The following is a 22,858-nucleotide window of genomic DNA, read 5'->3' as shown; positions in this document are numbered from 1 at the left end:
CCATCAGCTCCACTAGCTTTGTTCATAGCAAGAGCAAGTAAAAACGCCACAAAGCTTTCCTAGCATTTTAAGGTTGTTTTTTTGCCTGATTCAGCTGTCTCATGGTTGCTGTAAACCTTTAACTATTTTCCAGAGTTCTGACAAAGTTGGTTCTGACAGTTCTACTTGTTTTTCCTTGTTTCTATGGAGGGATGAGAGCTCAGAGCTGCCTCCATTATTTTGTAATATCCTGGCCCCTGATTTACTTTTATAATTTGTTTGTCTCTTTGACCACCATTATGTAATAATAGTTTTATTTATGTTTCTTTTTTCTTCATCTGGTAGACAGAGGTGATAGTATCTGTTCCTTGAGGTAAATTTAGCTTCTCTGATTCTTGAGATGCTCTTTGTAAACTGAGGTTACTCTCCTTTTCTCCCCTCTTTTCTCTCTCCCTGGGTTCTTAAGATCAAAGAAGAAATTAAACATGAAATTATTTTTAAGTTAGTTTCATTATATAATCTGTTGATGTGGAACTTTATCAATGCTTGTTTTCTTTTTGTAATTGAAATATGAGTCATCAAGAACCATTAAGTTGAAGTAAATTAGGCTAGGAGCTCTGTGAAGCTATTCTCTGTTCCACATATTTTGTTACCAGATAATAGTTACAGCAAAACATGCATACTTATTGGATCACTGCAGACTAAAATGTCCTTGAGCCATGAAAGAAAAGGAAGAAAACTAGGAAAAAGTCATATTATTAAACTTTTTTCAATCTTTTGTAATCAAATTTGACTTTAAACATTGCCAGTTACCAGTGTTAAAGCATAGACTGTTTAAAAATCTGTATTCTGTTCCTAGAGATTATTCTTAATTGCCTTTTTTTTATACTTGTATAAATTTACATTTTCCTGACACAAGACTCAAAGACAGTCTGTCAACCATTTGAAAGTATTATCCTCTTAAAGGAAAACACAGTAGGAATGAGTATATGGGCTGTAGACATATTTGTATAAAATCAACTTTGCTGTCTGATAGTAGTATATTAGTTTATGTTATTTAAAAGATACCTTGTATACAAATGAAAGATATGATGTACTTTATGGAAAAAGATATATCTTCACATTCCTTTTAAGTTCTACTTAATGTACTTTTTCAGTTCAGTTTCACTTAGTCGTGTCCGACTCTTTGCAATCCCATGGACTGCAGCGTGCCAGGCTTCCCTGTCCATCACCAGCTCCTGGAGTCTACTCAGACTCATGTCCGTTGAGTCAGTGATGCCATCCAACCATCTCATCCTCTGTTGTCCCTTCTCCTCCTGCCTTCAATCTTTCCCAGCATCAGGGTCTTTTCCAGTGAGTCATTTCTTCACATCAGGTGGCCAAAGGATTGGAGTTTCAGCTTCAGTGTCAGTGCTTCCAATGAATATTCAGGACTGATCTCCTTTAGGATGGACTGGCTGGATCTCCTTGCAGTCCAAGGGACTCTCAAAAGTCTTCTTCAACGCCACAGTTCAAAAGCATCAGTTCTTCAGCACTCAGCTTTCTTTATAGACCAGCTCTCACATCCATACATGACTACTGGAAAAACCATAGCTCTGACTAGACGCACCTTTGTCAGCAAAGTAATATCTCTGCTTTTTAATATGCTGTCTAGGTTCATCATAACTTTTCTTCCAAGGAGCAAATGTCTTTTAATTTCATGGCTACAGTCACCATCTGCAGTCATTTTGGAAACCAAGAAGATAAAGTCTGTCACTGTTTCCATTGCTTCCCATCTATTTGCCATAAAGTGATGGGTCAGATGCTATGATCTCAGTTTTCTGAATGTTGAGTTTTAGGCCAACTTCTTTGCTCTTCCCTTCACCTTCCTCAAGCGGCTCATTAGTTCCTCTTCACTTTCTGCCTTAAGGGTGGTGTCATCTGCATATCTGAAGTTAATGATATTTCTCCTGGCAATCATAGTTATTTGTAAGGCCTCCTCAGACAACCATTTTGCCTTTTTGCATTTCATTTTCTTGGGGATGATCTTGATCACTGCCTCCTGTACAATGTCATGAACCTCCGTCTGTAGTTGCTCAGGCACTCTGTCTATCAGATCTAATCCCTTGAATCTGTTTGTCACTTTCACTGTATAATCATAAGAGATTTGATTTAGGTCATATCTGAATGGTTTAGTGGTTTTCCTTAGTTTCTTCAATTTAAGACTGAATTTGGTAAGAAGGAGCTCATGATCTTAGCCACAGTCAGCTCCTGGTCTTGGTTTTGCTGACTTTATAGAGTTTCTCCATCTTTGGCTGCAAAGAATATAATCAATCTGATTTTGGTATTGACCATCTGGTGATGTCCATGTGTACAGTCTTCTCTTGTATTGTTGAAAGAGGGTGTTTACTATGACCAATGTGTTTTCTTGGCAAAACTCTATTAGACCTTGCCCTACTTCATTGTATATTCCAAGGCCAAATTTTCCTGTTACTCCAGGTATTTCTTGACTTCCTATTTTTTGCATTCCAGTCCCCTATAATGAAAAGGACATCTCTTTTGGGTGTTAGTTCTAGAAGGTCTTGTAGGTCTTCATAGAACCGTTCAGCTTCAGTTTCTTCAACGTTACTGGTAGGGGCATAGACTTGGATTACTGTGGTATTGAACAGTTTGCCTTGGAAATGAACAGAGATCATCCTGTCATTTTTGAAATTGCATCTAAGTACTGCATTTCGGACTCTTGTTGACCATGATGGCTACTCCATTTCTTCTAAGGGATTCTCTCCCACAATAATAGATATAATAGTCATCTGAGTTAAATTCACCCATTCCAGTCCATTTTAGTTCACTGATTCCTGAAATGTTGATGTTCACTCTTGCCATCTCCTATTTGACCATTTCCAATTTGCCTTGATTCATGGACCTTACATTCCAGATTCCTATGCAGTATTGTCTTTACAGCATAGGACTTTGCTTCTATCACCAGTCACATCCACAACTGGGTGTTGTTTTTGCTTTGGCTCCGTCTCTTCATTCTTTCTGGAGTTATTTCTCCACTGAACTCCAGTAGCATATTGGGCACCTATCAACCTGGGGAGTTCATCTTTCAGTGTCCTAACTTTCTGCCTTTTCATGCTGTTCATGAGGTTCTCAAGGCAGGAATACTGAAGTGGTTTGCCATCCCCTTTTCCAGTGGAGCATGTTTTGTCAGAACTCTGTGCCATGACCATTCCATCTTGGGTGGTCCTGTACGGCATGGCTCATAGTTTCATTGAGTTAGACAAGGCTGTGGTCCATGTGATCAGCTTAGTTTTCTGTGATTGTGGTTTTCATTCTGTCAGCCCTCTGATGGAGAAGGATAAGAGGCTTATGGAAGCTTCCTGATGGGAGTTGGGTCAGTCTCTTGTGGGATCACTGCTCCTTTCTCTTGGGTCCTGGTACACACAAGGTTTGTGCCCTCCAAGAGTCTGCTTCCCCAGTCCTGTGTAAGTGCTGGTGGCTCTATGGTGTTAATGGCGACCTCATCCAAGAGGGCTTAGGCCATACCCAGGTCTACTGCACCCAGAGCTCCTGCCCCTGAAGCAGGCCACTGCTGACTCATATCTCCTCAGGAGACAATCAAACACTGTTCTGTCTCAGTCTCGGTGGGGTCTCTGGGTCCTGGTGCACACCAGGTATGTTTGAGCCCTCTGAGCATCTCTGATGGGTGAGGGGTTTGGTAAATGCAATTTCGCCCGTTCTGCTGTCTTGCTGGGAATTCTCCTTTGCCCTTGGACGTGGGGTATCTCCTCAGAGTTGCCCCAGTGGCACGCAGCCACTGCTCCAGTGCTGTACATAATGTACTATTATGATTGTGCAATGTTAAAACATCTTTATCACATAATTACTGCAGTGCTTATAATGTTTGACATTTTATGGTCTTGATTGTCTTTTATAAAATATTATGTTCTGTAGAAATACAGAGTTATTTAATAGATATTCTTAACCATATTCAGTGTCTGAATATCTCTAATGAATGTTAGGTGATTTCTATCCTTTGCAGGACTTCCCTCTCTTATGCCATATAGTTAGTTAAATATTTGAGTTTCATTTCTATTTACTTGTAACACATTGACAGACATTTGTGTACTCCATTACATGTAAAACGTTGATTTGAGCATGCTGTGCTATTTTTAAAATATTAAACGTGAGAGCTTTAGTTTCCTGTTTTGATAATATCTAAAACATTTGCCCAAATTAGCCAACATATTAATGTTTTTTTAAAATTTGCAGAGTATATTGATTTATACTAGCATAAAAGCTGATTTTCTCCTGATTCCTTAAGAATTGCAAAATCTCCTAAGAATTACAAAACTACAAATTGTCTAAGTTCTGGTAAAGCCAGGCACTTCAGTTTTGGTTTCTAGCACTAATAATTTTTTATGAGGAATTATCTCTGCTTTTCTGACTTGTGCTGAGAACCATTTTATTGTCTTAACTATTCATAGAAAAAAGTAAATAATGGGGACTCAAGGAGTTTTCACACAAACATAGCTATTTGAGTGTTAAGGCTTTCTTCACTGTGAGAGACTAAATCTTTAGAAAATTTTTACTGTAAATACAATTATAACAGTTTCCCAAAGCCAATAAAATAAGTATTTGGTCACCTAATGAAAAATTCAGTCATTGCAATTAAGAGCTAATGTGAAGATATGAATCAGAGCTTCAAAGCTGCCAAGCACCACTTAATAGCATCCTTTAGGCTCAAGTGCTTTCACTCATGGGGTCTCAGCAGTATACTTGCTTGTTCAAGGTAAACTTCTTTAGAAATAAGGGGATTTCCAACACAATAGCCGCCTACTATGTTCAGAAATGTTTTCTGAGACATAGGTAGCATTTCCGTGTTTTAAAAAATCCATTTTCTGAGGCTGTAATGTATCATGAAAAACTTATGTAAGAAAAGAATCAGGTACTTTGACATGTTTAGAGGAAACATACGTTTTTCCTTTTGCCAGGAAAAAGACGATCTTTTTTTTTTTGATATATAATTGACTTATATATGTTTCAAGTGTACAACATAGTGATTTGATATTTTTATAGATTGTACTGCATATAAAGTTATAAAATATTGGCTATATTCCCTGTGTTGTGTATTACACTCTTGTAATCTTCCTCCAGGGGATCTTCCCGATGCAGGGATGGAACACGCGTCTCCTGTATTGGCAGGTGGATTCTTTATTGCTAAGCCGCAGGAAAGCCCTGACGTTGTTCTGGTTGTCTCTTAAATTGTCCACATTATGTATTCTTTTTTATGTTCCACTTCTGTGATTTTCACTACTTTTTCCTTCACTTCAGTAATCCATTCCTCTCTATCATTCAATTTACTGTTGATTCCTTCCAGGGTCTGTTTTTTTTCTTATAGTTACTGTTTTCTTCAGCTGTTCGATTCTTCGAGAAAAGAATCAGTTTATTGAGCATCTCTATGATCAGTACCCTGAACTCTTTTGGATAGATTGCTTTCTTTCACTCTGCATAATTCTTCTGAGGTGTTATCTTATTTCTTCTTTTGGAACATAATCTTCTGTTGTCTCATTGTGTCTAATTCTGTTTTTATTTCTATGTATTAGGTAGGTTGGTTACATTTCCTGATCTTGGAGAAGTGGTCTTACTAGGAAATGTCCTGTGAGGCTCAGCAGCACACTCCTCTCTGGTTACCAGAGTTATAGGCCATAGGGCTTCTCCCATACTGGGGTATACAGGCTCTTCTGTTGAGGAGGGGTTGACTACTGTGGGTGTGAAAGTGAAGTTGCTCAGTCATGTCCGACTCTTTGCGACCCCATGGACTGTAGCCTATCAGGCTCCTCTGTCCATGGGATTTTCCAGGCAAGAGTGCTGGAGTGGATTGCCATTTCCTTCTCCAGGGCATCTTCCCAACCCAGGAATCGAACCCGGGTCTCCCACATTGCAGGCAGACACTTTACCATCTGTACTGGTAGATAATACTATCCCCTTGCCTGTTGGCTGCCAGGCCCTGCCTTGTATACAGGCTGCTAGTTGCTGGTGGGTGTGCCATTTCCTAGTACAGCTGGTTGTGCTGCCTTGGGGGCACTAGGGAATTGCTAGCCCACTAATGGGCATGGCCCAGTCCTCAGGTGCCTGTCTGCAGGGCCCAGGGAGGTCCTACAGCCTGTGCCCATCTGCCGCAGGGAAGAGTTCTATCTTGGCATGGGTGGCTTGCTTTATTTGTTAATGAGCAGTGAGATCAAATGATTTCTAGTGTTCCCTTCCAGTTTTAGGGTTCCGTGTTACTACCCTTACTGTACTACCTATGCTGTCTTTACCCACTATTCCTCTCATTTATTTTACAAAACATTTAAAATTTATTTTCAGTAACCACATGTAGAATTAATTTTAAGTGTATCTTTAAAAGATGGGGTTGAATTCCCTTGGTATTTATTTTATATCATTTCAAATAAAATTATCTTCAGTTCCACAAAACATTAGGTTTTATAAATGGAGGCCAATCAGGAACAAAATATATCATGAATGGGGGCTTCTCTGGTGGATCAGCAGTTAAGAATCTGCCTGCAATGCAGGAGATGTGGGTTCGATCTCTGGGTCAGAAAGATCCCCTGGAGGAGGAAATGGCAACCCACTCTGGTATCCTTGCTTGGGAAATCCTATGGACAGAGGAGCCTGGTGGGCTATATAGTCCATGGGGTCGCAAAAAAGTCAAACATGACTTAGTGATTAAATAACAATAGCAACAAATATCATGAATGATCTTAGTTTATATTTTACTTCTTTTTCACTTTTGCTGACTCATTATGGCAGGTCTACCTCAAAGCATGATCTAGAGATAAAGAGTATTATCTGGCTTGTTTTAAAATAATTTTTCTACCAAAAGGTAGAATTCAGGAAAAAAACAGAGCTTCTTTCTTTTTTTAATCTTTTAAAGTAATAAAATAAGAAATCTTAAGTGTTTAATTATAAAGAAGTTTTATAGTTTATTAAAGCTGGTTTTGCAAAATTAAACTTTAAAATCTTATGATTTTCAAATAAGTCATATGTAACTGATTAAAACATGTTTTTATTTAAAATATTATACCAGCATGTGCAAAGGCATAACGCATTGCTAAAAAATGTAGTCTGGAAGCAAATCAGAATACTGAAAATAAGGCTATAATTTTTTAAATAAGAGGAAAATATTTTCTTTACACATGAAGTTTCTGGTCCAAATGGTATTAACCCACTGACTGACTAATCTATTGAGGCATTCTATTCCAGAAAAACTTCAGTTTTGGTAAAAATTGATTGCATTAGCACATTACTTATGATAATGGGCATAGATTATTTTTTTTCCCAAAGTGATGCTGTGGTTTTGCTTTTGGAAGAGAGTGCAAGTTTTCTGTACTTAAGTATTAAAAATGCTTCTTAAAAACTTGAAATTGTTATGCATTAAACCAGAACTCTTGGAGTTTTATTCAGATTTACTGCTTATAGTCACTGGTCCCTTGAGTAGATATTTTATGAACCTGTTTTTACTTGCTGGAAAATAGAATTTTCCATAATTAAGAAAAACATCAGTTATTTTATCCACTTGACTTTGTCTTTTCTTGTTATTGTTTGCTTTAGAGATTTATCGAAGTTGTCAACATGATTCAGATTCCAGTGTATGAAATAGAACTTTTGAGAAGGTGCTTTGAAAGGAAAAATAAATATCTTACAAAATATCTAGCTTTGGGTGTGTCTACTTCTGTTTGAATTTCTTGTTTTCCTTTGCATTTATAGCTTTGCCCCATTATAGTATGTATCTTTGAGTATAAAACTGGTTAACACGTTGAGAGTTCAGCATATGATACAGAGGATAATAAAATCTCAAAGCAATTTTCAAATATACCTATTTATGAAAATATGAATATTTTAATTTTAAATGTCTTTTTTAAAAAACAATTTTAAAAATTTATTTATTTTTGGCTGTGCTGGGTCATTGTTTCTGCTTGTACTTTTCTCTAGTTGTGGCGAGCGGGGGCTGCTCTAGTTGGATTGTTCTCATTGCATTTTGGCTTCTCATTGTTCTCATTGTGTTTTAGCTTCTCTTGTGGAGCCACTGACTCAAGGGCACAGGCTTCAGTAGTTGCAGTATGTGGGCTCAGTAGTTTCCGCTCCTGGGTTCTAGAACACAGTCAGTAGTTTTGGAGCAAGCATTTGGAATCTTCCTCAATCAGGGATTGAACCTATGTCTCCTGTTTTGGCAGGCAGATTCTTTACCACTGAGCCACCAGGGAAGCCCGAAATACTGTCATTTTGCACTCATTATGCCCATCTTTGTCATTATTGTAGACATCATCTAATTTCCAGGAAACCTTCCTGTCTTCCTCTATAAATGATGTACACAGCCTGTCTTCCATTTAATCTTCTGTCATCTTCCTTCACAGCTTCATAATTTGTGGTGACAACTCTTTTCATGTCCTGTATATTTTTACTTGACACCTATTTTCATGACCATTCTTTAGATCCGTAAGTAACAAGAATGGTGATTTAGTTTCAAAAGTTTTTTACCCTCTACTTACAAGTTCAGATGATTTTTTTAAAAAATGATGGTTGTTTAGTGAATAGATATTTATCTTGCTATCAAGAAACTTATCTCAAAGAGAATATGTAATGTGTATAATAATATATAAAGAGCCATGATACTTACAAGAGAGGCAGAGATAAAGTGCTGTGCAAATTCAGAGTAGGAGGAAGTCTACCTGATCAATTTAGAGGAGGTTGCATCTAAAAATGTTATTAAATAATTTAAACATAGAGAAGTACAGAGAATAAATAAATATAATTCTGCTCCCCAGAATTAAGAGGTATTATTTTTCAGAAGTCTAAAGGTACCATCTCTCTTCCTTTTGAACAGAGGAAAGGCCTTTTAGAATGCTTTAATCTTAGACTCCCCATTCTATTATTCTTTATTTTTTTGTTATCATTTTGTGGTGGCAGTGGTAGTGTTTTTCGCTCTTTACCCCTCATATCGTGCTCTTCCCATCGGAAAGATGCTCTTTCCCAATTTTCATCTTGCTATCTCCTTTAGTGCTTCTTTCACGTTTTCCGTCTTTTTAAGCTCTGCTAAATTCTTTGTGTTTTCCACATGTGTGGAATTCCAGTTAACTCATTTTCTGTCTGTCTGTGGATAATCAGCCACTTAATCTGTCCACTGATGCTTTTGTTCGACATATTGCAGATGGAGTTGTTAAAAAAGAGAATGTATATTCTTTTTGTTTTTCTTGTCTTAAGGCATTATTTCTTTCGTCATCTCTTTTGACATGAAATATGCTTCCTTTAATGTTTCTTTCAGTTTCTGTTAGCCACGTGTTTGAGTGTTAGTCTTGCCATTGGTTGTTTGTGTCTTTGGACTTTTTATAGATGAGCTTCATTTCTCTTCTTCTTTTTTAACTATGAACTCTTTTTAGTGGGAGTTGCTTTCCTGTGAGCCTTGGATTGTGGAAGCATGCTGATGTAGAGATTCACATTTGCTTCTGCCAGGGTCCTATTGGCTTCACTGAATCTGGACCAATTACCGTTCTTAATTTCCTGGGGGTAAAGTAGGCTTGGGTATTATGATTTCTCATGTATGAATTATTTTTGGCCAATGTCCCTAACAACTGTCCCAGGCCAATAAGCAGAATTTCCCTATAAGTTGTTTTACAGATGGGATAGATAGCATTTTTTCAGTTTAGATGGAGGGAGCCAAGCCAAGTTCCAGCTTCCTACAGCCTGTCATCTGTTCCTGGGTAGAGGTCAAATCACTGGGACCCGGCACTTTCCTGAACTTCAGCTTCTGCTCATGTTCTGACTTGGTGTTCCACTGTAATTTTTGGCACTTGAGCATTTTCTTGCTTTTAAACTTAGTTGTTTATTTTATTTTCATTTGTTATAGTATATATTCTATATGTACATGTTTCTTTGTTGCATAGGGAAGCTTCTCATGTCTCTATTCAGAATTGAGGGATTGATATTTGAACCATGGCTTTGGAAGACAGGCAGTGGGAAGGTCATCCCAAAATAATGAAACAGCCTAAACAAAGGTATGGTGTGAGTAGACCATACTGGAAATAGGGAGCTCAGTTAAGAGACCTTTAGCAGTAATCCATGAAAGAGATACTAAGGAGCTGAAATAAGATAATGACAGTGGCAATGAAGATTACGTGAGAGGTAAATAGATGTTTGTAGAGAGATACTGTGATACAGATTTCTCATTCATATGGGGGAGAAAGAAGATCCAAAATGACATTAGGACTACACTGAAATTATTAAGAGGAATAAGAAACACAGAGGGGTAGGTTTGTAAAGGAAGATGAGTTCAATTATGAAAATATTAAATTTATAGTGTGAGACACAAACACAAGGGCAAAAGGGCAAAGGATAGAACCATAGGGTTTAGTATTTAGAACAGAGGTGGTGAATGAAGCCGAACGTTTCAGAGATGGAATCCAGAATAGAAGAAGAGGAAGTCTGTCAAAAAGAAAACTAGTAAATTAGGAAGCAGGTTGAAGAAGAGAAATTTGGGGAATCAAGTGTCAAAGCAGTTAGAAGTGTGGTCCAAATTACAGGTATTGTTATGGAAACCAGAGGCTAAGAGCGTTTCACAGCTGGAGGCTGTCTCCAGATGTAGAGAGGGTGGAGGAAGATGTTGAGGAGGGCAAGGACAGAGAAAGGGTCAGTTCATAGGAGTGGGATATGAAGAATAAGAGGAAGAAAAGGTAGTGAGGGTAGAAATAATATAGCAATTTAACTTTTGAAATAAAATATTCTAGGGTGTGAATGGGATTTATGAAATATAGACCTGCATATATGTTTGTGAATATATAAATGTATTATATATATATTATATATGTATGTTTGTAAAATTTTCCTATTTGTCTTTTAACATGTAGGTATTAGCCTCATTGGGTAACTCTATTACCCTGTGATAAAAGATTAACAAGCAGGAATACTCTAATTTGTCTTATTTATTTAAGATTTATTTATTTTTGTTTTGTTTCCGCTGTGCTGCCTGGCATGTTGGATCTTAGTTCCCAGAACAAGGATTGAACCTGCATACCCTACAAGGGAAGTGCCGAATCCTAACCACTGGACCACCAGGGAAGGTCCCCTAATTTGTCTAATTGAAAAAATCAAAACCAAAACCTTCACTTGGATCTTCATAATTGGGGTATAGTAAAAAGGGGAAGAGAGAAGGCAATATTGTTATATTTGGAGTAGATATGAGAGCAGATGAAGGTTTCTGTTGGAAAGAAGTACATGTTGATTAGTGGAAGGTAAAGACTTTGGAAATTTGGGCTGTGAAAGGCCTATTCCTTATGAAAGCTTACTTTGTATTAATAGTGTCAAAGAATATGTAGGTTGTCATGGACCCTGTACTTTATCAAATGTCTTTTCTGTGCTGTATGCTTTACATATATATATATATATATATATTTTGTTTAACCTTCTAAAAAATAGTATGAGGTATTATTGTCTCCCTTTTATGGGGGTGGGGGGAGATGAGGTTTGAAAAATAAAAGAACTTTCCAAATCATGATATTAGTAATTGTCCAAGGAGGGATGCAAACCCAAATGCATCTGTTTCTAAACTCTTTGTCCTTTCTACTAGCCCGTGATGTATTTATATATTTATGTGGTACAGGAACAAAGAGGGAAATGGTACAGGGAAGAAGACTGACATGATTTTATATTTAATTTAGAGTCTGTAGTCAGCAGAAAACCACAGCAATGGGGAGAGTTTTCCTTTTGCAAACTTAGGAGGGTACTTAATGAGGAGAGGAATTGAATTTGGTTTCTCCATCTAGGCTGTTAGCCTTAGTACCATCCCAGTATGTTTCATACTAATAAAGAAATAGAAATTTGGTGCATTATTGTGGGGAAAAATTCCAGATTGTCAGGGCTTTGGCTGAAGTCTCATTGACCACTTAACTGATTTCATCCGTCACTTTGTTTCTGCTTTAGTAGATCAGCTTTTTAACCACTAATCAATCCTTAGCCCTGCTATTTATATATGTAATCTTCAAATAGTTTTTCCAGATAAATCTGATTTACTTTCTTATCTTAAATTAATGTATTGACTTTGCATGGAAACCAGGAGGGAGTCCACTAAAACAGTGGAAAGAATAATGTGAATGTAGCATGTTTTGGTATTATATATACTTTAAGACACATTATTATCATTAACATGAATTATTATAAATGGAATCAAAGTAGCTATAATTGTAGTAATATTTGGTGAAATCAAGGTCAACTAGAGATAGTTTAGTGTTTCCAGGCGGATTGTTGACTGGATTAATGGCAGCTGTGGTTGTGACTATAGTTTGCACCACTCTTTTTCAAATGAAATATTTCATACATAGAAATTTTATAGTATATATACTTTACAAACAGTAATAATAAAACAGTTGCTGAATTGTTTCCATTCTCATTGCTTCTCTCCCCTCTACTCCTTCAAGTCTTGTATTTTGAATTCTACTTATTAACTTATGAGCTGGAGCAGAATCAGTGCCGTTGAAACTACCTGTGTGCACTTCTCTTACTCCCACTGTGGTTCACCTAATATCAGAGATTCAGTCACCCTGAATATGACGATTATCATTTTAACAATTTGTCCATTCTCCTATCAGTATTCACTTGGGCTATTCCTATTGTTCTTTTGCTGTAAGAAACACTACTGCTATAAGTACCATGAGTAGGCCCCTTGGAGCCCCTAGATGGAGAAATCTCATAGGTTTTCTGCCTTTGCTGTTATTATCTCCTTAAAATTACAAGAAGGGAGAGGCACGAGTAGCAGGTTCTAACTCTTTGCCAAGTGACTTATGTGTCTCTTGCATCTATATTCTTTGTAAGTCTAAGGGAAGAGATTGTATGGGGTATACTTAGACACAGGCAGAAGTAATGGTAAGCCAGATATCTGGGTGCCCTGTGGCTCATTTGACATAATTTTATGTTGACATGTAAAATTAACTGCCGCAGCTGCTTTTGTCACAGTTATACCCTGTAGTCCTCTAGGCCTTTGCCCCAGTCCTTTCCCTTCTTGTTCTGTCTCCTCGCCTTAAATATTAAGTATTCACTCTTATGGTTTCAGATACCCTCTACATACTGATAACTCCCAAATTATGTTCATTCCATAATTTTATTCTTAGTACTTGGCCCATATATCCAGCTACTGCTCTGTATCTCAACTCATGTATTTCTTATATATAGTCACTTCAGACTCAAGTCCAAAATTAAACTCACAATTTTCCCCTTCTCTCTTGTCCCACTGCAATTTGCTTCTCTTCCAGTTTTCCATTATCTCTGTGAGGGCATCTTTCTTTTTCTATGTGTCTAGAGAGCTGGAAATTGACTAGACAGTTGGAAGTCCTTCCCTTTCCATTCTCCCATATTCAGTTGATGTTTAAATATCTCTTGAACTAGTGCGTGCTGCGCACTCAGTCGCTCAGTTGTGTTTGACTCTTTGCGGACCCCCTCTCCCCCCAGCCCCAGACTATAGCCTGCCAGGCTTCTCTGTTCATGGAATTTTCCAGACAAGAATACTGGAGCGGGTTGCCATTTCTTCCTCCAAGGCATCTACCTGACCCAGGGATCGAACCCCAGTCTCCGGCATCTCCTGCATCGGCAGCGTATTCTTTACCACAGAGCCACCAGGGAAACTCCTTGAACTAGTACTTTCCATTACTTCCACTGCCACCACTCTAATCCAGGCACCACTTCTCAAGCCTGGAATAGAGAAGCATTCTCATAAGGAGTGTCTCTGCAGTCAACTTCTGCGTCTCTAATCCACTGTGCTGCCAAACTAGCCTATTTAGATTACCAGCTTCCAACAACTTTTCAGTGGCTTCGCATTGCTCTTTGAATAAAATTCACGTTTCTTAACATTTTCATAAGGCCTTGTTTTGGATACTTTCTGCCTACATCTCTAGCCTCATCCTGAGCTGTAGTGACCTTTTCCTTGTATTCTCAATATGTGCCATGGCTCCTTACTGCTTCACCTAAATTCTTCCCTCTGCTGGATTATTTCTCTACTCCTTTTGCCTTGCTTACTGACTCTTCCTCATCCTTTGGATCTAAGCTTAACTCCATTTTCTAAACTTGTTCATGTTGGTTTCCCTTTTTATCCACACCCATAGAGCCATGTCTTTCTTTTTCATGATATTTAACATCTTTTTTTTTTTCCTACTGAATTACAAGTTTCATGAGAGCATGGAGTCTTTGCTGTCTGTTTTATTCTCAGAGTTGCTTCAAAACCTGGCAAATAGTAGATACTGAGTAATTTTTTTGTTTGTTTTTTTTAAGAACGAATGAGCTCCATAGATGTGAATTTTTCCCTTTTTTATGTGCCCTACACTTGGAGAAAAATTACTCTTTCTTCTTTTATAAAGATGTGATAAAACTTCCAGCACACATCTGTTACTAGCATGAAAATCATAGTAAATATTACACAAACTAGAATGGGCTATATCTTTTATGTTTTCAAGTAGTTCTCACGCAAATCAAGGAAATACTGCTTTCAGTATGTAGCTGTATTAACTTTCAGTAATAGCTACCTTGACTTAAAATAACTAGGGTGTTCTTTCAGTTCAGTTCAGTTCCGTTGCTCAGTCATGTCAACTCTTTGCGACCCCATGGACTGCAGCACACCTGACTTCCCCATCCATCACCAACTCCCGGAGCTTGCTCAGACTCATGTACATTGAGTTGGTGATGCCATCCAACCCTCTCATCCTCTGTTGTCCCCTTTTCCTCCTGCCTAAATCTTTCCCAGCTTCAAGGTCTTTCCCAATAAGTCAGTTCGTCACATCAGATGGCCAGAGTATTAGAGCTCTAGCTTTAGCATCAGTCCTTCCAATATTCAGGACTGATTTCCTTTGGTTGGATCTCCTTGCAGTCCAAGGGACTCTCAAGAATCTTCTCCAACAACCACAGTTCAAAAGCATCAGTTCTTTGGCACTCAGCTTTCTTTATAGTCCAACTCTCACATCCATACATAACTAATAGAAAAACCATAGCTTCGACTATATGGACCTTTGTTGGTAAAGTAATGTCTGTGCTTTTTAATATGCTGTCTAGGTTGGTCACAGCTTTTCTTCCAAGAAGCAAGTGTTTTTTAATTTCATGGCTGCAGTCACCATCTTCAGTGATTTTGGAGCCCAAGCAAATAAACTCTTATGTTTGCATAGTTTCCCCATCTATTTGCCATGCTAAGTGTTGGGACTGGATTCCATGATCTTAGTTTTTTGAATGTTGAGTTTTAAGTTGTAAATGTATGTTCTTTGATAGTAATAAATTGTATAATTTATTTCAGTTATAATTCAGAAAGACTTACCTGAGCAATCTGTAATTATCTCTTACTTGGGCACCTTGTGGCTTTCAGTTCCCAAATGAGCTTTGTTGTTCCTGTGGTCTAAATGTCTGGAATAATTGGTCACTTGATTCCCAGTTATATTAGTGTAAATCGGAGATCAGCTTTAATAAGTTTATTCAAGTTACTATCTAGATAATAAAGTGAAGAATAGATAATAAAGATAACAAAGTGAATGATGACTATGGAAGTTTGTTATATTTTTGGTTGGAGTTCATGAAGCCACATATTTTTATGACCAAACGGCCCTCAGAATTATGGACAGTTATTCTGACTTGTAGTGCTTTCTCCGTTTATCTTAGAATATACATAGTCATCAGTTTCTCTGTGTGGACATTTCCTGTGTTATTCTGACATTGTGATTGGATTAGGACATCTGAGCACTAACTTCAGTTTTTAGAGTGTTTCTGCATTTTAGTGATAATTGTCTGAGCATATTATTGCTCTGATTGTTTTTAATCAATCAGAGATAGACTTCAGGTTGTTAAGGTAAATCTTTTATAGCTTTGTCTGAATTTCTTACAAGAGCTCTGGGTCTTGACAGCTGAGATCTGTTGGCTGATCTCTTTTAATGGTAGTTAGATTTGAGTTTTGTAGGCTGGGAGGCAGAACTACTTGGAACTGGTCTTTTTAATGTATGATGGCTTTAAATGCAGACTTTAAAAAATGGGCCACCTTGTAAAAAGAAAGTCTTAGTCTCTAGAGTTTATTCATTCCTTTTCTTAGTTTGAACCAGTCCAAGTTTATAACTCGGTAGAGTTTAAAAGTTGGACTTTTTTTTTTTTTTAACTCTCTGTAGGGCCTGGTAATTTGAGGAGGAGGAAACTAATATGAGCTTCATATTTTCATTTTAATTTAAATTCTGAGATTCTTTGATTCTCTGGAGCCAAAGAATTTCAAGGGTTTTCATGATGGAGTTACGACTGGAGGAAAAGAGTGCTGCCTCTTCGTTCTGAGTGACAACCCCTGCCCTCTGCCCCTAGCTGAGAACGCAAAGAACTGTTGGATAGCACTAAAATGAGCTGAGTCCTAGACTTCAGCCATATGGTCAGTATAGGGCTTTTTAAAGGAAGGAAAATAGTAAAAGGGTAGTTTCAGAGGAGCTCTCTTATGTTAAAGAACTGAGAAATTGAAGTCTTTCTGAAGCCAAGTGTAAATTATACCACCTTCTCTGGGAGCAAAAGCTGCTAAATGTAACAGAAGAAAATGACAGTGTAGGAAATCAAAGTTCAGGAACAGACTTTCAAGGGCGATTTTCTAATGCTTAATCCTTTCTTACTCCCCTCTCAGGATCCATTCCCTCCTTTTCCTCCCCCTTCTCCACAGTCTGTTTGAAAGAGAGTTTGATGGGTAATGCAAAGGAAGGCACCTTTAAATGTAGTATAAATGAAGGCATAAGATGCCCTTTGTATAGGAATTATCGTAGACATGCTTTTGAAAACATACTTTTTTTAAAGCCTTATTTAAGAAAATAATCAAAGGTATGATTTTTAAATCTTTGAATTTAGTCTGCTTTCAGTAAAAATAAGGTATAGGTACCAAAATAAGCAAACCTTTTTTTCTTTCCTGGTTTCTGCTTATAAGATTTACAGGTATTTAAAATAAACCCATGAAAAGCAGAAATACTGTTCTGGGATTGGCTAAATAGTAAGAGCAATTACCTCCAGGCTCCAAAATCCAACTGAGCTTGACTTTTGGAAATAAATTTGGCTAAGACTTCTTCCTCATTCTGTTGTATAAAGGTGTACATGAAATGATACTGACCTCTGCCAGAAACCCCAGGAATCCTATTCAGTGATGTACTTGTAACGGTCATGAAAGAATTAAAACAACACAGATGTGAATTACTGTGAAAAAGTAGGCAAAACACTAAATTCTCATTGTGTGGTTTTAATGTTGCAGATCCTTCAAAATTCTTTGGTATACCACAATAATTAAAGGGTTTAAGAACTTAAGATACTTAGAAAATAATAGCCCACAGTTGAATAACAAGAGTGGCCCGTTTTATTTTTTAAAATTGAAATTAATGTAGATTGCATGGAGAAAATAGGTTGAAATATTTAACAATAACTGTTTTGTGCAGCTACAGTCATGGAGAAAAAACAGCAATGTAAGTAAGCAGATCTTTAAAGAATCATGCTTACAGATATGTTTAATGTCAATGATTTGCTAGAAGAGAAATGCATTGTTTTCAATGCTATGCAAAGAAGTTTTAATGGACTTGATGTTGGCAGTGAGAATCTACAACTTAGCATTAATAACTCAAGTTTAAAAATATTTGCTCATTGCTCTAGATTATGACCATGTTCAAGAAATACTATTTTCAAACACTAATCATTTAAATAAACTTTTAAAAACTCATTTATGACATCAATGAGTATGACTGTTTATTACATTTTACCTATAAAAAGTTGCACTGTTTTATATACTCTTTATGGAAGCTGCACAGTCATAAATTAAAAGATGCAACTGTTTTGGATATTTTATTGGTGGTCCTGTGTTTTCCTGCCAGCAGTGCAGCTGTTTCCAGTTTCTCAGGATAACATGTAAAAAGCTGTATGTATACTGCAAGTTTATGCTTGAATTGCCAAGCCAGAGATGGTATGACTCAACTTTCCCAGAAACAAGTTGTACCAAAATGTGATGAATTAAAACAGCTAGTTGCACAGTGGTTTGTATTGTTATGAAAACCAGTTCTTCATTTATGATAGTTGGCTTTGTAAGATTGACACATTCCACTGTGGTACTTGAATTTTGCCTTGGCTAAACAGCCACTGGGGCTAAGAGTGTGCTTTTGTGGGTCTGAGGAAAGGGAAAAGGGTGATAACAACATTATCTGGGATATGGAGAAACTTAGCTTGAAACTTGTATCGGGAATGGAAGATTTCACTTCCAAGATACCTGTAGAAATATTATTCACTTATTATTTGTGTGGTGTTGTTATTTGTGTGATAGTTATTTCTTGGTGAAGAGAAATTGATTTTATGTTGTTCCAGGTTAATTTTTACTTTCTGAGGTGATTTAACACTTAACTTATTTCTCATCCATCAGAGTCCTAACAGTGAACATTTTATTTTATCCTGGAAGGTAATAAGCACATACTTTATGGCATGTATTAGGTTTGGTGAATTCCCATTTAAATCCTATGGGACCCAAGGTTATATCAAGAGTTTGACAACGACTGTTTAATAACAATGGTCTCCAAAGTGGGATGCATCCCATCAGGACATGTAAGATAGGATATAAGGAGAAAATATTAGAACTTTCATTTCAATATTTTAATTTCATCCTTTAAATGTTTTAAATTTCATATATATATTATAATATACTTACTAATATATTATGTGTATATATACTATGAAAAGTGAAAGTGTTAGTAGCTCAGTAGTATCTGACTTTTTGCAATCCCGTGGACTGTAGCCCACCAGGCTCCTCTGTCCATGGAATTCTCCAAGCAAGAATACCAGAGTAGGTAGCCATTCCCTTTTCCAGGGGATCTTCCTGACCCAAGGATTGAACCTGGGTCTCCTGCATTGCAGGCAGATTCTTTACTATCTGAACCATCAGTTGGGGGGGGCAGGGAGTGAAAGTGTTAGTCATTCATGTCCGACTCTTTGCAACCTCATGGACTGTAGCCCACCGTGCTCCTCTGTCCATGGGATTTCCCAGGCATGAATATTGGAGTGGGTTTCCATTTCCTTCTCCAGGGAATCTTCCCGACCCAGAGATTCAACCTGGGTCTCCCACTTTGCAAGCAAATTCTTTACCGTCTGAGCCACCAGGGAAGCCCATATACATATACTATGATATATATTTAACACTTAATATACTAATAGTATAGATTAATACTTTATGCGTATAATTTTAAACAAGTATACAAATTTTGGAGATGCATGCTCAGATATTTTTACTGCTATAAATATACTATCAAAAAAGTTTGGAGATTGTTGCTCAATAAATATTAATTTCCTTTCACCTTTTACTTTCCTCTTTCACCCTTGGTAGAGAAGCAAAGAATTGAGTTAACACCTTGATTTGTGGCAGTGTGAATAAATTATAGCCAATTCCAGGAGCTTATGCTGTGTCTTACTTTGACCACTTTTTCTATTTGGTCTTTTATATTGCCATATAGTTTTTAATCACACAAGCTTATTAAACATGGGTACAAATGAAAAACAGACTTGTTATTATGTTAGAAATAATAAGTTGCTCATGCATCAAGACTTTGACACACAGGAAGTCTGAATGAATGAGAATAGAAAAGTTTCCAAGTTATTAAAATGTTCTGGTACCTGATTTATTCATTTGCCATACCCGTAATTCTAAAGTGGGTGAAACTGCTTTACTTCCTGAGGCCTAAAGAAACAATGTGGTTTCTTAAACTAGGCATTAAAGCAAAGCTGGAAATATTTGTTTTCTGACAGTGCTGGTAGTCATGCTAACAAGTTTTCCCTCTTTAGCTAGGATTATCCCATTGTAAGGCCCGTTTGTATACCTTTATAAAGGCAGAAAGTTTTAATTGCTAAATGACATGTGTGTAACAGTCTTCTGAGATTTAATCAAGACTCTTCTGTATTTACTAATCAAGACATTCTTTTGAACTCAGGCTGTCTCAGAGATTTCTTGGATGTAGTTTTCTAAGATTTCCTTTCGTGCAGGAGGAGGAAGACAATATGTTTTTGTAATATTGAAGTAATTTTAAAGTAACTAGTATGTTCTCTCCCCCCATCACTTGTTTTGGTAGTTTTTTTCCAGAACATATTTATTGTAAAATATTCAGTATTTATGTAAAGTTTTGGTAATACAGTAGTATTCTGATGTGCATTCATTTATTAAGTGTATGCCAGGAAGGATAGCAGCAGTTAGGTACCCAAACAATAGCCAGCAAAATAAATTAGTTCTGAAAATTGGGAATATGAAACATTTTAATAGCAAGTGTTATTTTTGAAGACTTCTTCAGAGCTGTTTTTAGATCTTAATTTAATTCGTTTTATAATTTAGAGTTGGTAAGTTTCCTTTTAAAAGATAACAGTGCATTTATAAAGTCTGAACATTTCAGTCCTAGAATTTGACTTTTGAATCAGTTTTACTGTTGCTTTTTAAAGTGTTACCAGTTTACATGTGCCTTCTATGCCAACGCCACACTTTCTGTTTTGTTGTAGGTATTTAAACCATGTCAGAGCTGCCTCTCCACAGGACCTTGCTGGAGGCTATACTTCTTCTCTGGCTTGTCACAGAGCACTACAGGATGCATTCAGTGGGCTTTTCTGGCAGCCCAGTTAACCTTTATTTCTCCCCTATAAGATCTGGACCTTGGAGCCGAACCAGAGAGCTAGCAAAAGTAAGCCAGACTTGTAAAATTATAGCCATGTACAGCTGCACAACAACAGTCCTACCACTAGCAGCTGCATTAAAGTATTTATAGAGAGAAATTTTCAGAACTAAGTTGGGTAATATAGTGGATAAATATTTGTGGAAAAGATTTATTTTTTACTTATATTTTTCTGAGCAGGATTGAAGCCGTAAGCCTCATCTGATGGAAGATATGAATAATTCACCTATGTGAGTTTGAGGTTGACAGACTTGTAAAATCTTTTAAAAAATAAAGCTAGACTTTATATTAAGTTCTGTGGTTTTTCTCTTATTACAGTGTTTTACTTGAACACATTTAAAAATGCCATTTTGAATACGACATTTAGTGTTAATATCCAAGACTATTATTTCTTCTCATAAAATGTTCCATTTTTTTTTTCCCAATGTCTTCTTAATACTAGTCCAGACAAGTGGATATATTTCCTTCTACCAGCAGGTTGTGGCAAGTAAAACCTGACCTGTGATAATGTCACTCTTTCAATATTAAGGACTAAGTGCCTGTTTTGAGCAGTGGAAAGTGAGACAAACCTTGATCAGTGTGTTATAGTTCCCAGCTGTGAGCCTTACTTAGGATAAACCAGAGCAGAGTATTAACCTGCTTTAATGACAAATTCAAAGAAGTGAGTTAATAAAATTTAATACTTAAAAGGCACCTTTCACCTCAATGTGAGCTCATTTTATGATGAAACCTTGGAGACTGGAATGAATATATTTTAAATGAAATTTCTCTATGAGTAAATTGCAGACCCTGGTATAGTTTCTTTTGAAACTTCAAAGGCTTTGAGTACACCCTGAATGTTGCTTACAGAGTTTGGATGTGGATAAGATGGATATTTGTAGCATCTCAACCTTGTATGAGTCTGTTACCTAGATGACTGGGTACGGGATATCGTTTCTCAAAGAAATTAAGGGATTTTCTATCAAATCTCCATTACAACAGATGTTAGTTTTATGAGTGGAAAGTTATGTGAAACAAAATTTGTGGGTTAGAGTAGAAATTTCATATATAACAGCACCATCTTATTTGACTAAGTAGGCATTAATTTCAGGAGTGCATGTTCATCTTCACAACCCTTCTGTCTTTGATAATTGAGAAAATCAAGGCATCAAATAATTAAGTAGGCTAAAATCATGCACACAAGCCAGAATTAGAACACAGGTGAGTTTTTTTTTTAAATCCAACTCTAGTTCTATCTATACTCTACTAGGTTGCATCCTATTTTTCAAATCTATTGGGTTGGCCAAAAAGTTAATTCGAGTTTTCCTGTACCAGCTTACAGAAAAACCCGAATGAACTTTTTGGCCACCTCAGTATTAGTTTTTTCCCAATAGAGGACTAGCACTTTAAGTACAACACATAAATCTGTTCAAATAGTGAGAACACTGGACTTGTAGTTAAGAATTTTCTGTACTCAGCTGCCAAAGTAAGGTATCCAGTCTTTAAAAAATAAATACTATTATTTATTCTCAGTACCTTGTATGATGTATTTAAATAGAATGAATTATTAACAAAATATTTCAAAGGCTTTCAAAACTTCTTTTCTGAGCCTACTTTATTATTGTGGGAATTACCTGTACCTGATTTGGGAAATCAGTTAAATTCCACCACCTGGATACATTGTAATTATTTTACCCTTACTATTGCCATACTTTGTTCAACAGGCCAAATTTAAACATTGTTAACTGACTGTATTAGATCAAAGGGAATGGTAAAAGATAACCTAATGGCAACAATTTACTAAATAACAGTATTCTATGTTGATGAAATTATCCTCTATCTTAGTGATTTACTCTCCCAAAACAAAAGTGTGAACAAGTCTTTCATCTACATGAATTTCCTAAGTTTTATAACACTAGCACAGAAACAACTACTGAACATTAACCATTTGTGAAGCACTGTGCCTCATGCTTTGTGAGTAATCCTTGTAACAGTGCTAGTATTATTTCCACATTTTAACAAATGGGGATGCTTTGGTTAAGTAACCTACTAAAGGTCAGTACATTTTAAAAGGAGCAGAGTTTGGGTTTGAACCCAAGTGGTTAAACTGCAGAGTCCATGTCCTAGAGATGACTGTCAGACTTATAAACAACAGCTGTGTAAAACCAAGTCTGAGTAGACAAACTTCTTAAGACTTTGAGGAAATTTTA

At 36.7% G+C, this 22,858-nt stretch overlaps 1 protein-coding gene across 2 annotated transcripts in view; it reads left to right on the top strand.

Annotated features, from left to right (window-relative positions):
• The window catches only part of MNAT1 (MNAT1 component of CDK activating kinase), a 226,251-nt gene extending 205,290 nt beyond the window's left edge, over positions 1-20,961 (top strand). For both annotated transcript variants that reach the window (XR_005718673.1, XM_040226320.1), the window contains one exon: positions 20,500-20,961. Coding sequence is in view for 1 of the 2 variants with exons in the window: in XM_040226320.1 (XP_040082254.1) it covers positions 20,500-20,620 (121 nt within the window). In the remaining variant the exon portion in view is untranslated. The remainder of the gene's footprint in view (positions 1-20,499) is intronic.
• The last annotated feature ends 1,897 nt before the right edge of the window (positions 20,962-22,858 follow it).

This window comes from Oryx dammah, unplaced genomic scaffold, assembly GCF_014754425.2.
Source record: "Oryx dammah isolate SB20612 unplaced genomic scaffold, SCBI_Odam_1.1 HiC_scaffold_26, whole genome shotgun sequence".
Taxonomy (NCBI): domain Eukaryota; kingdom Metazoa; phylum Chordata; class Mammalia; order Artiodactyla; family Bovidae; genus Oryx; species Oryx dammah.
Note: the sequence above shows the minus strand (reverse complement) of the source record. Positions and strands in the feature narration are given on the sequence as shown.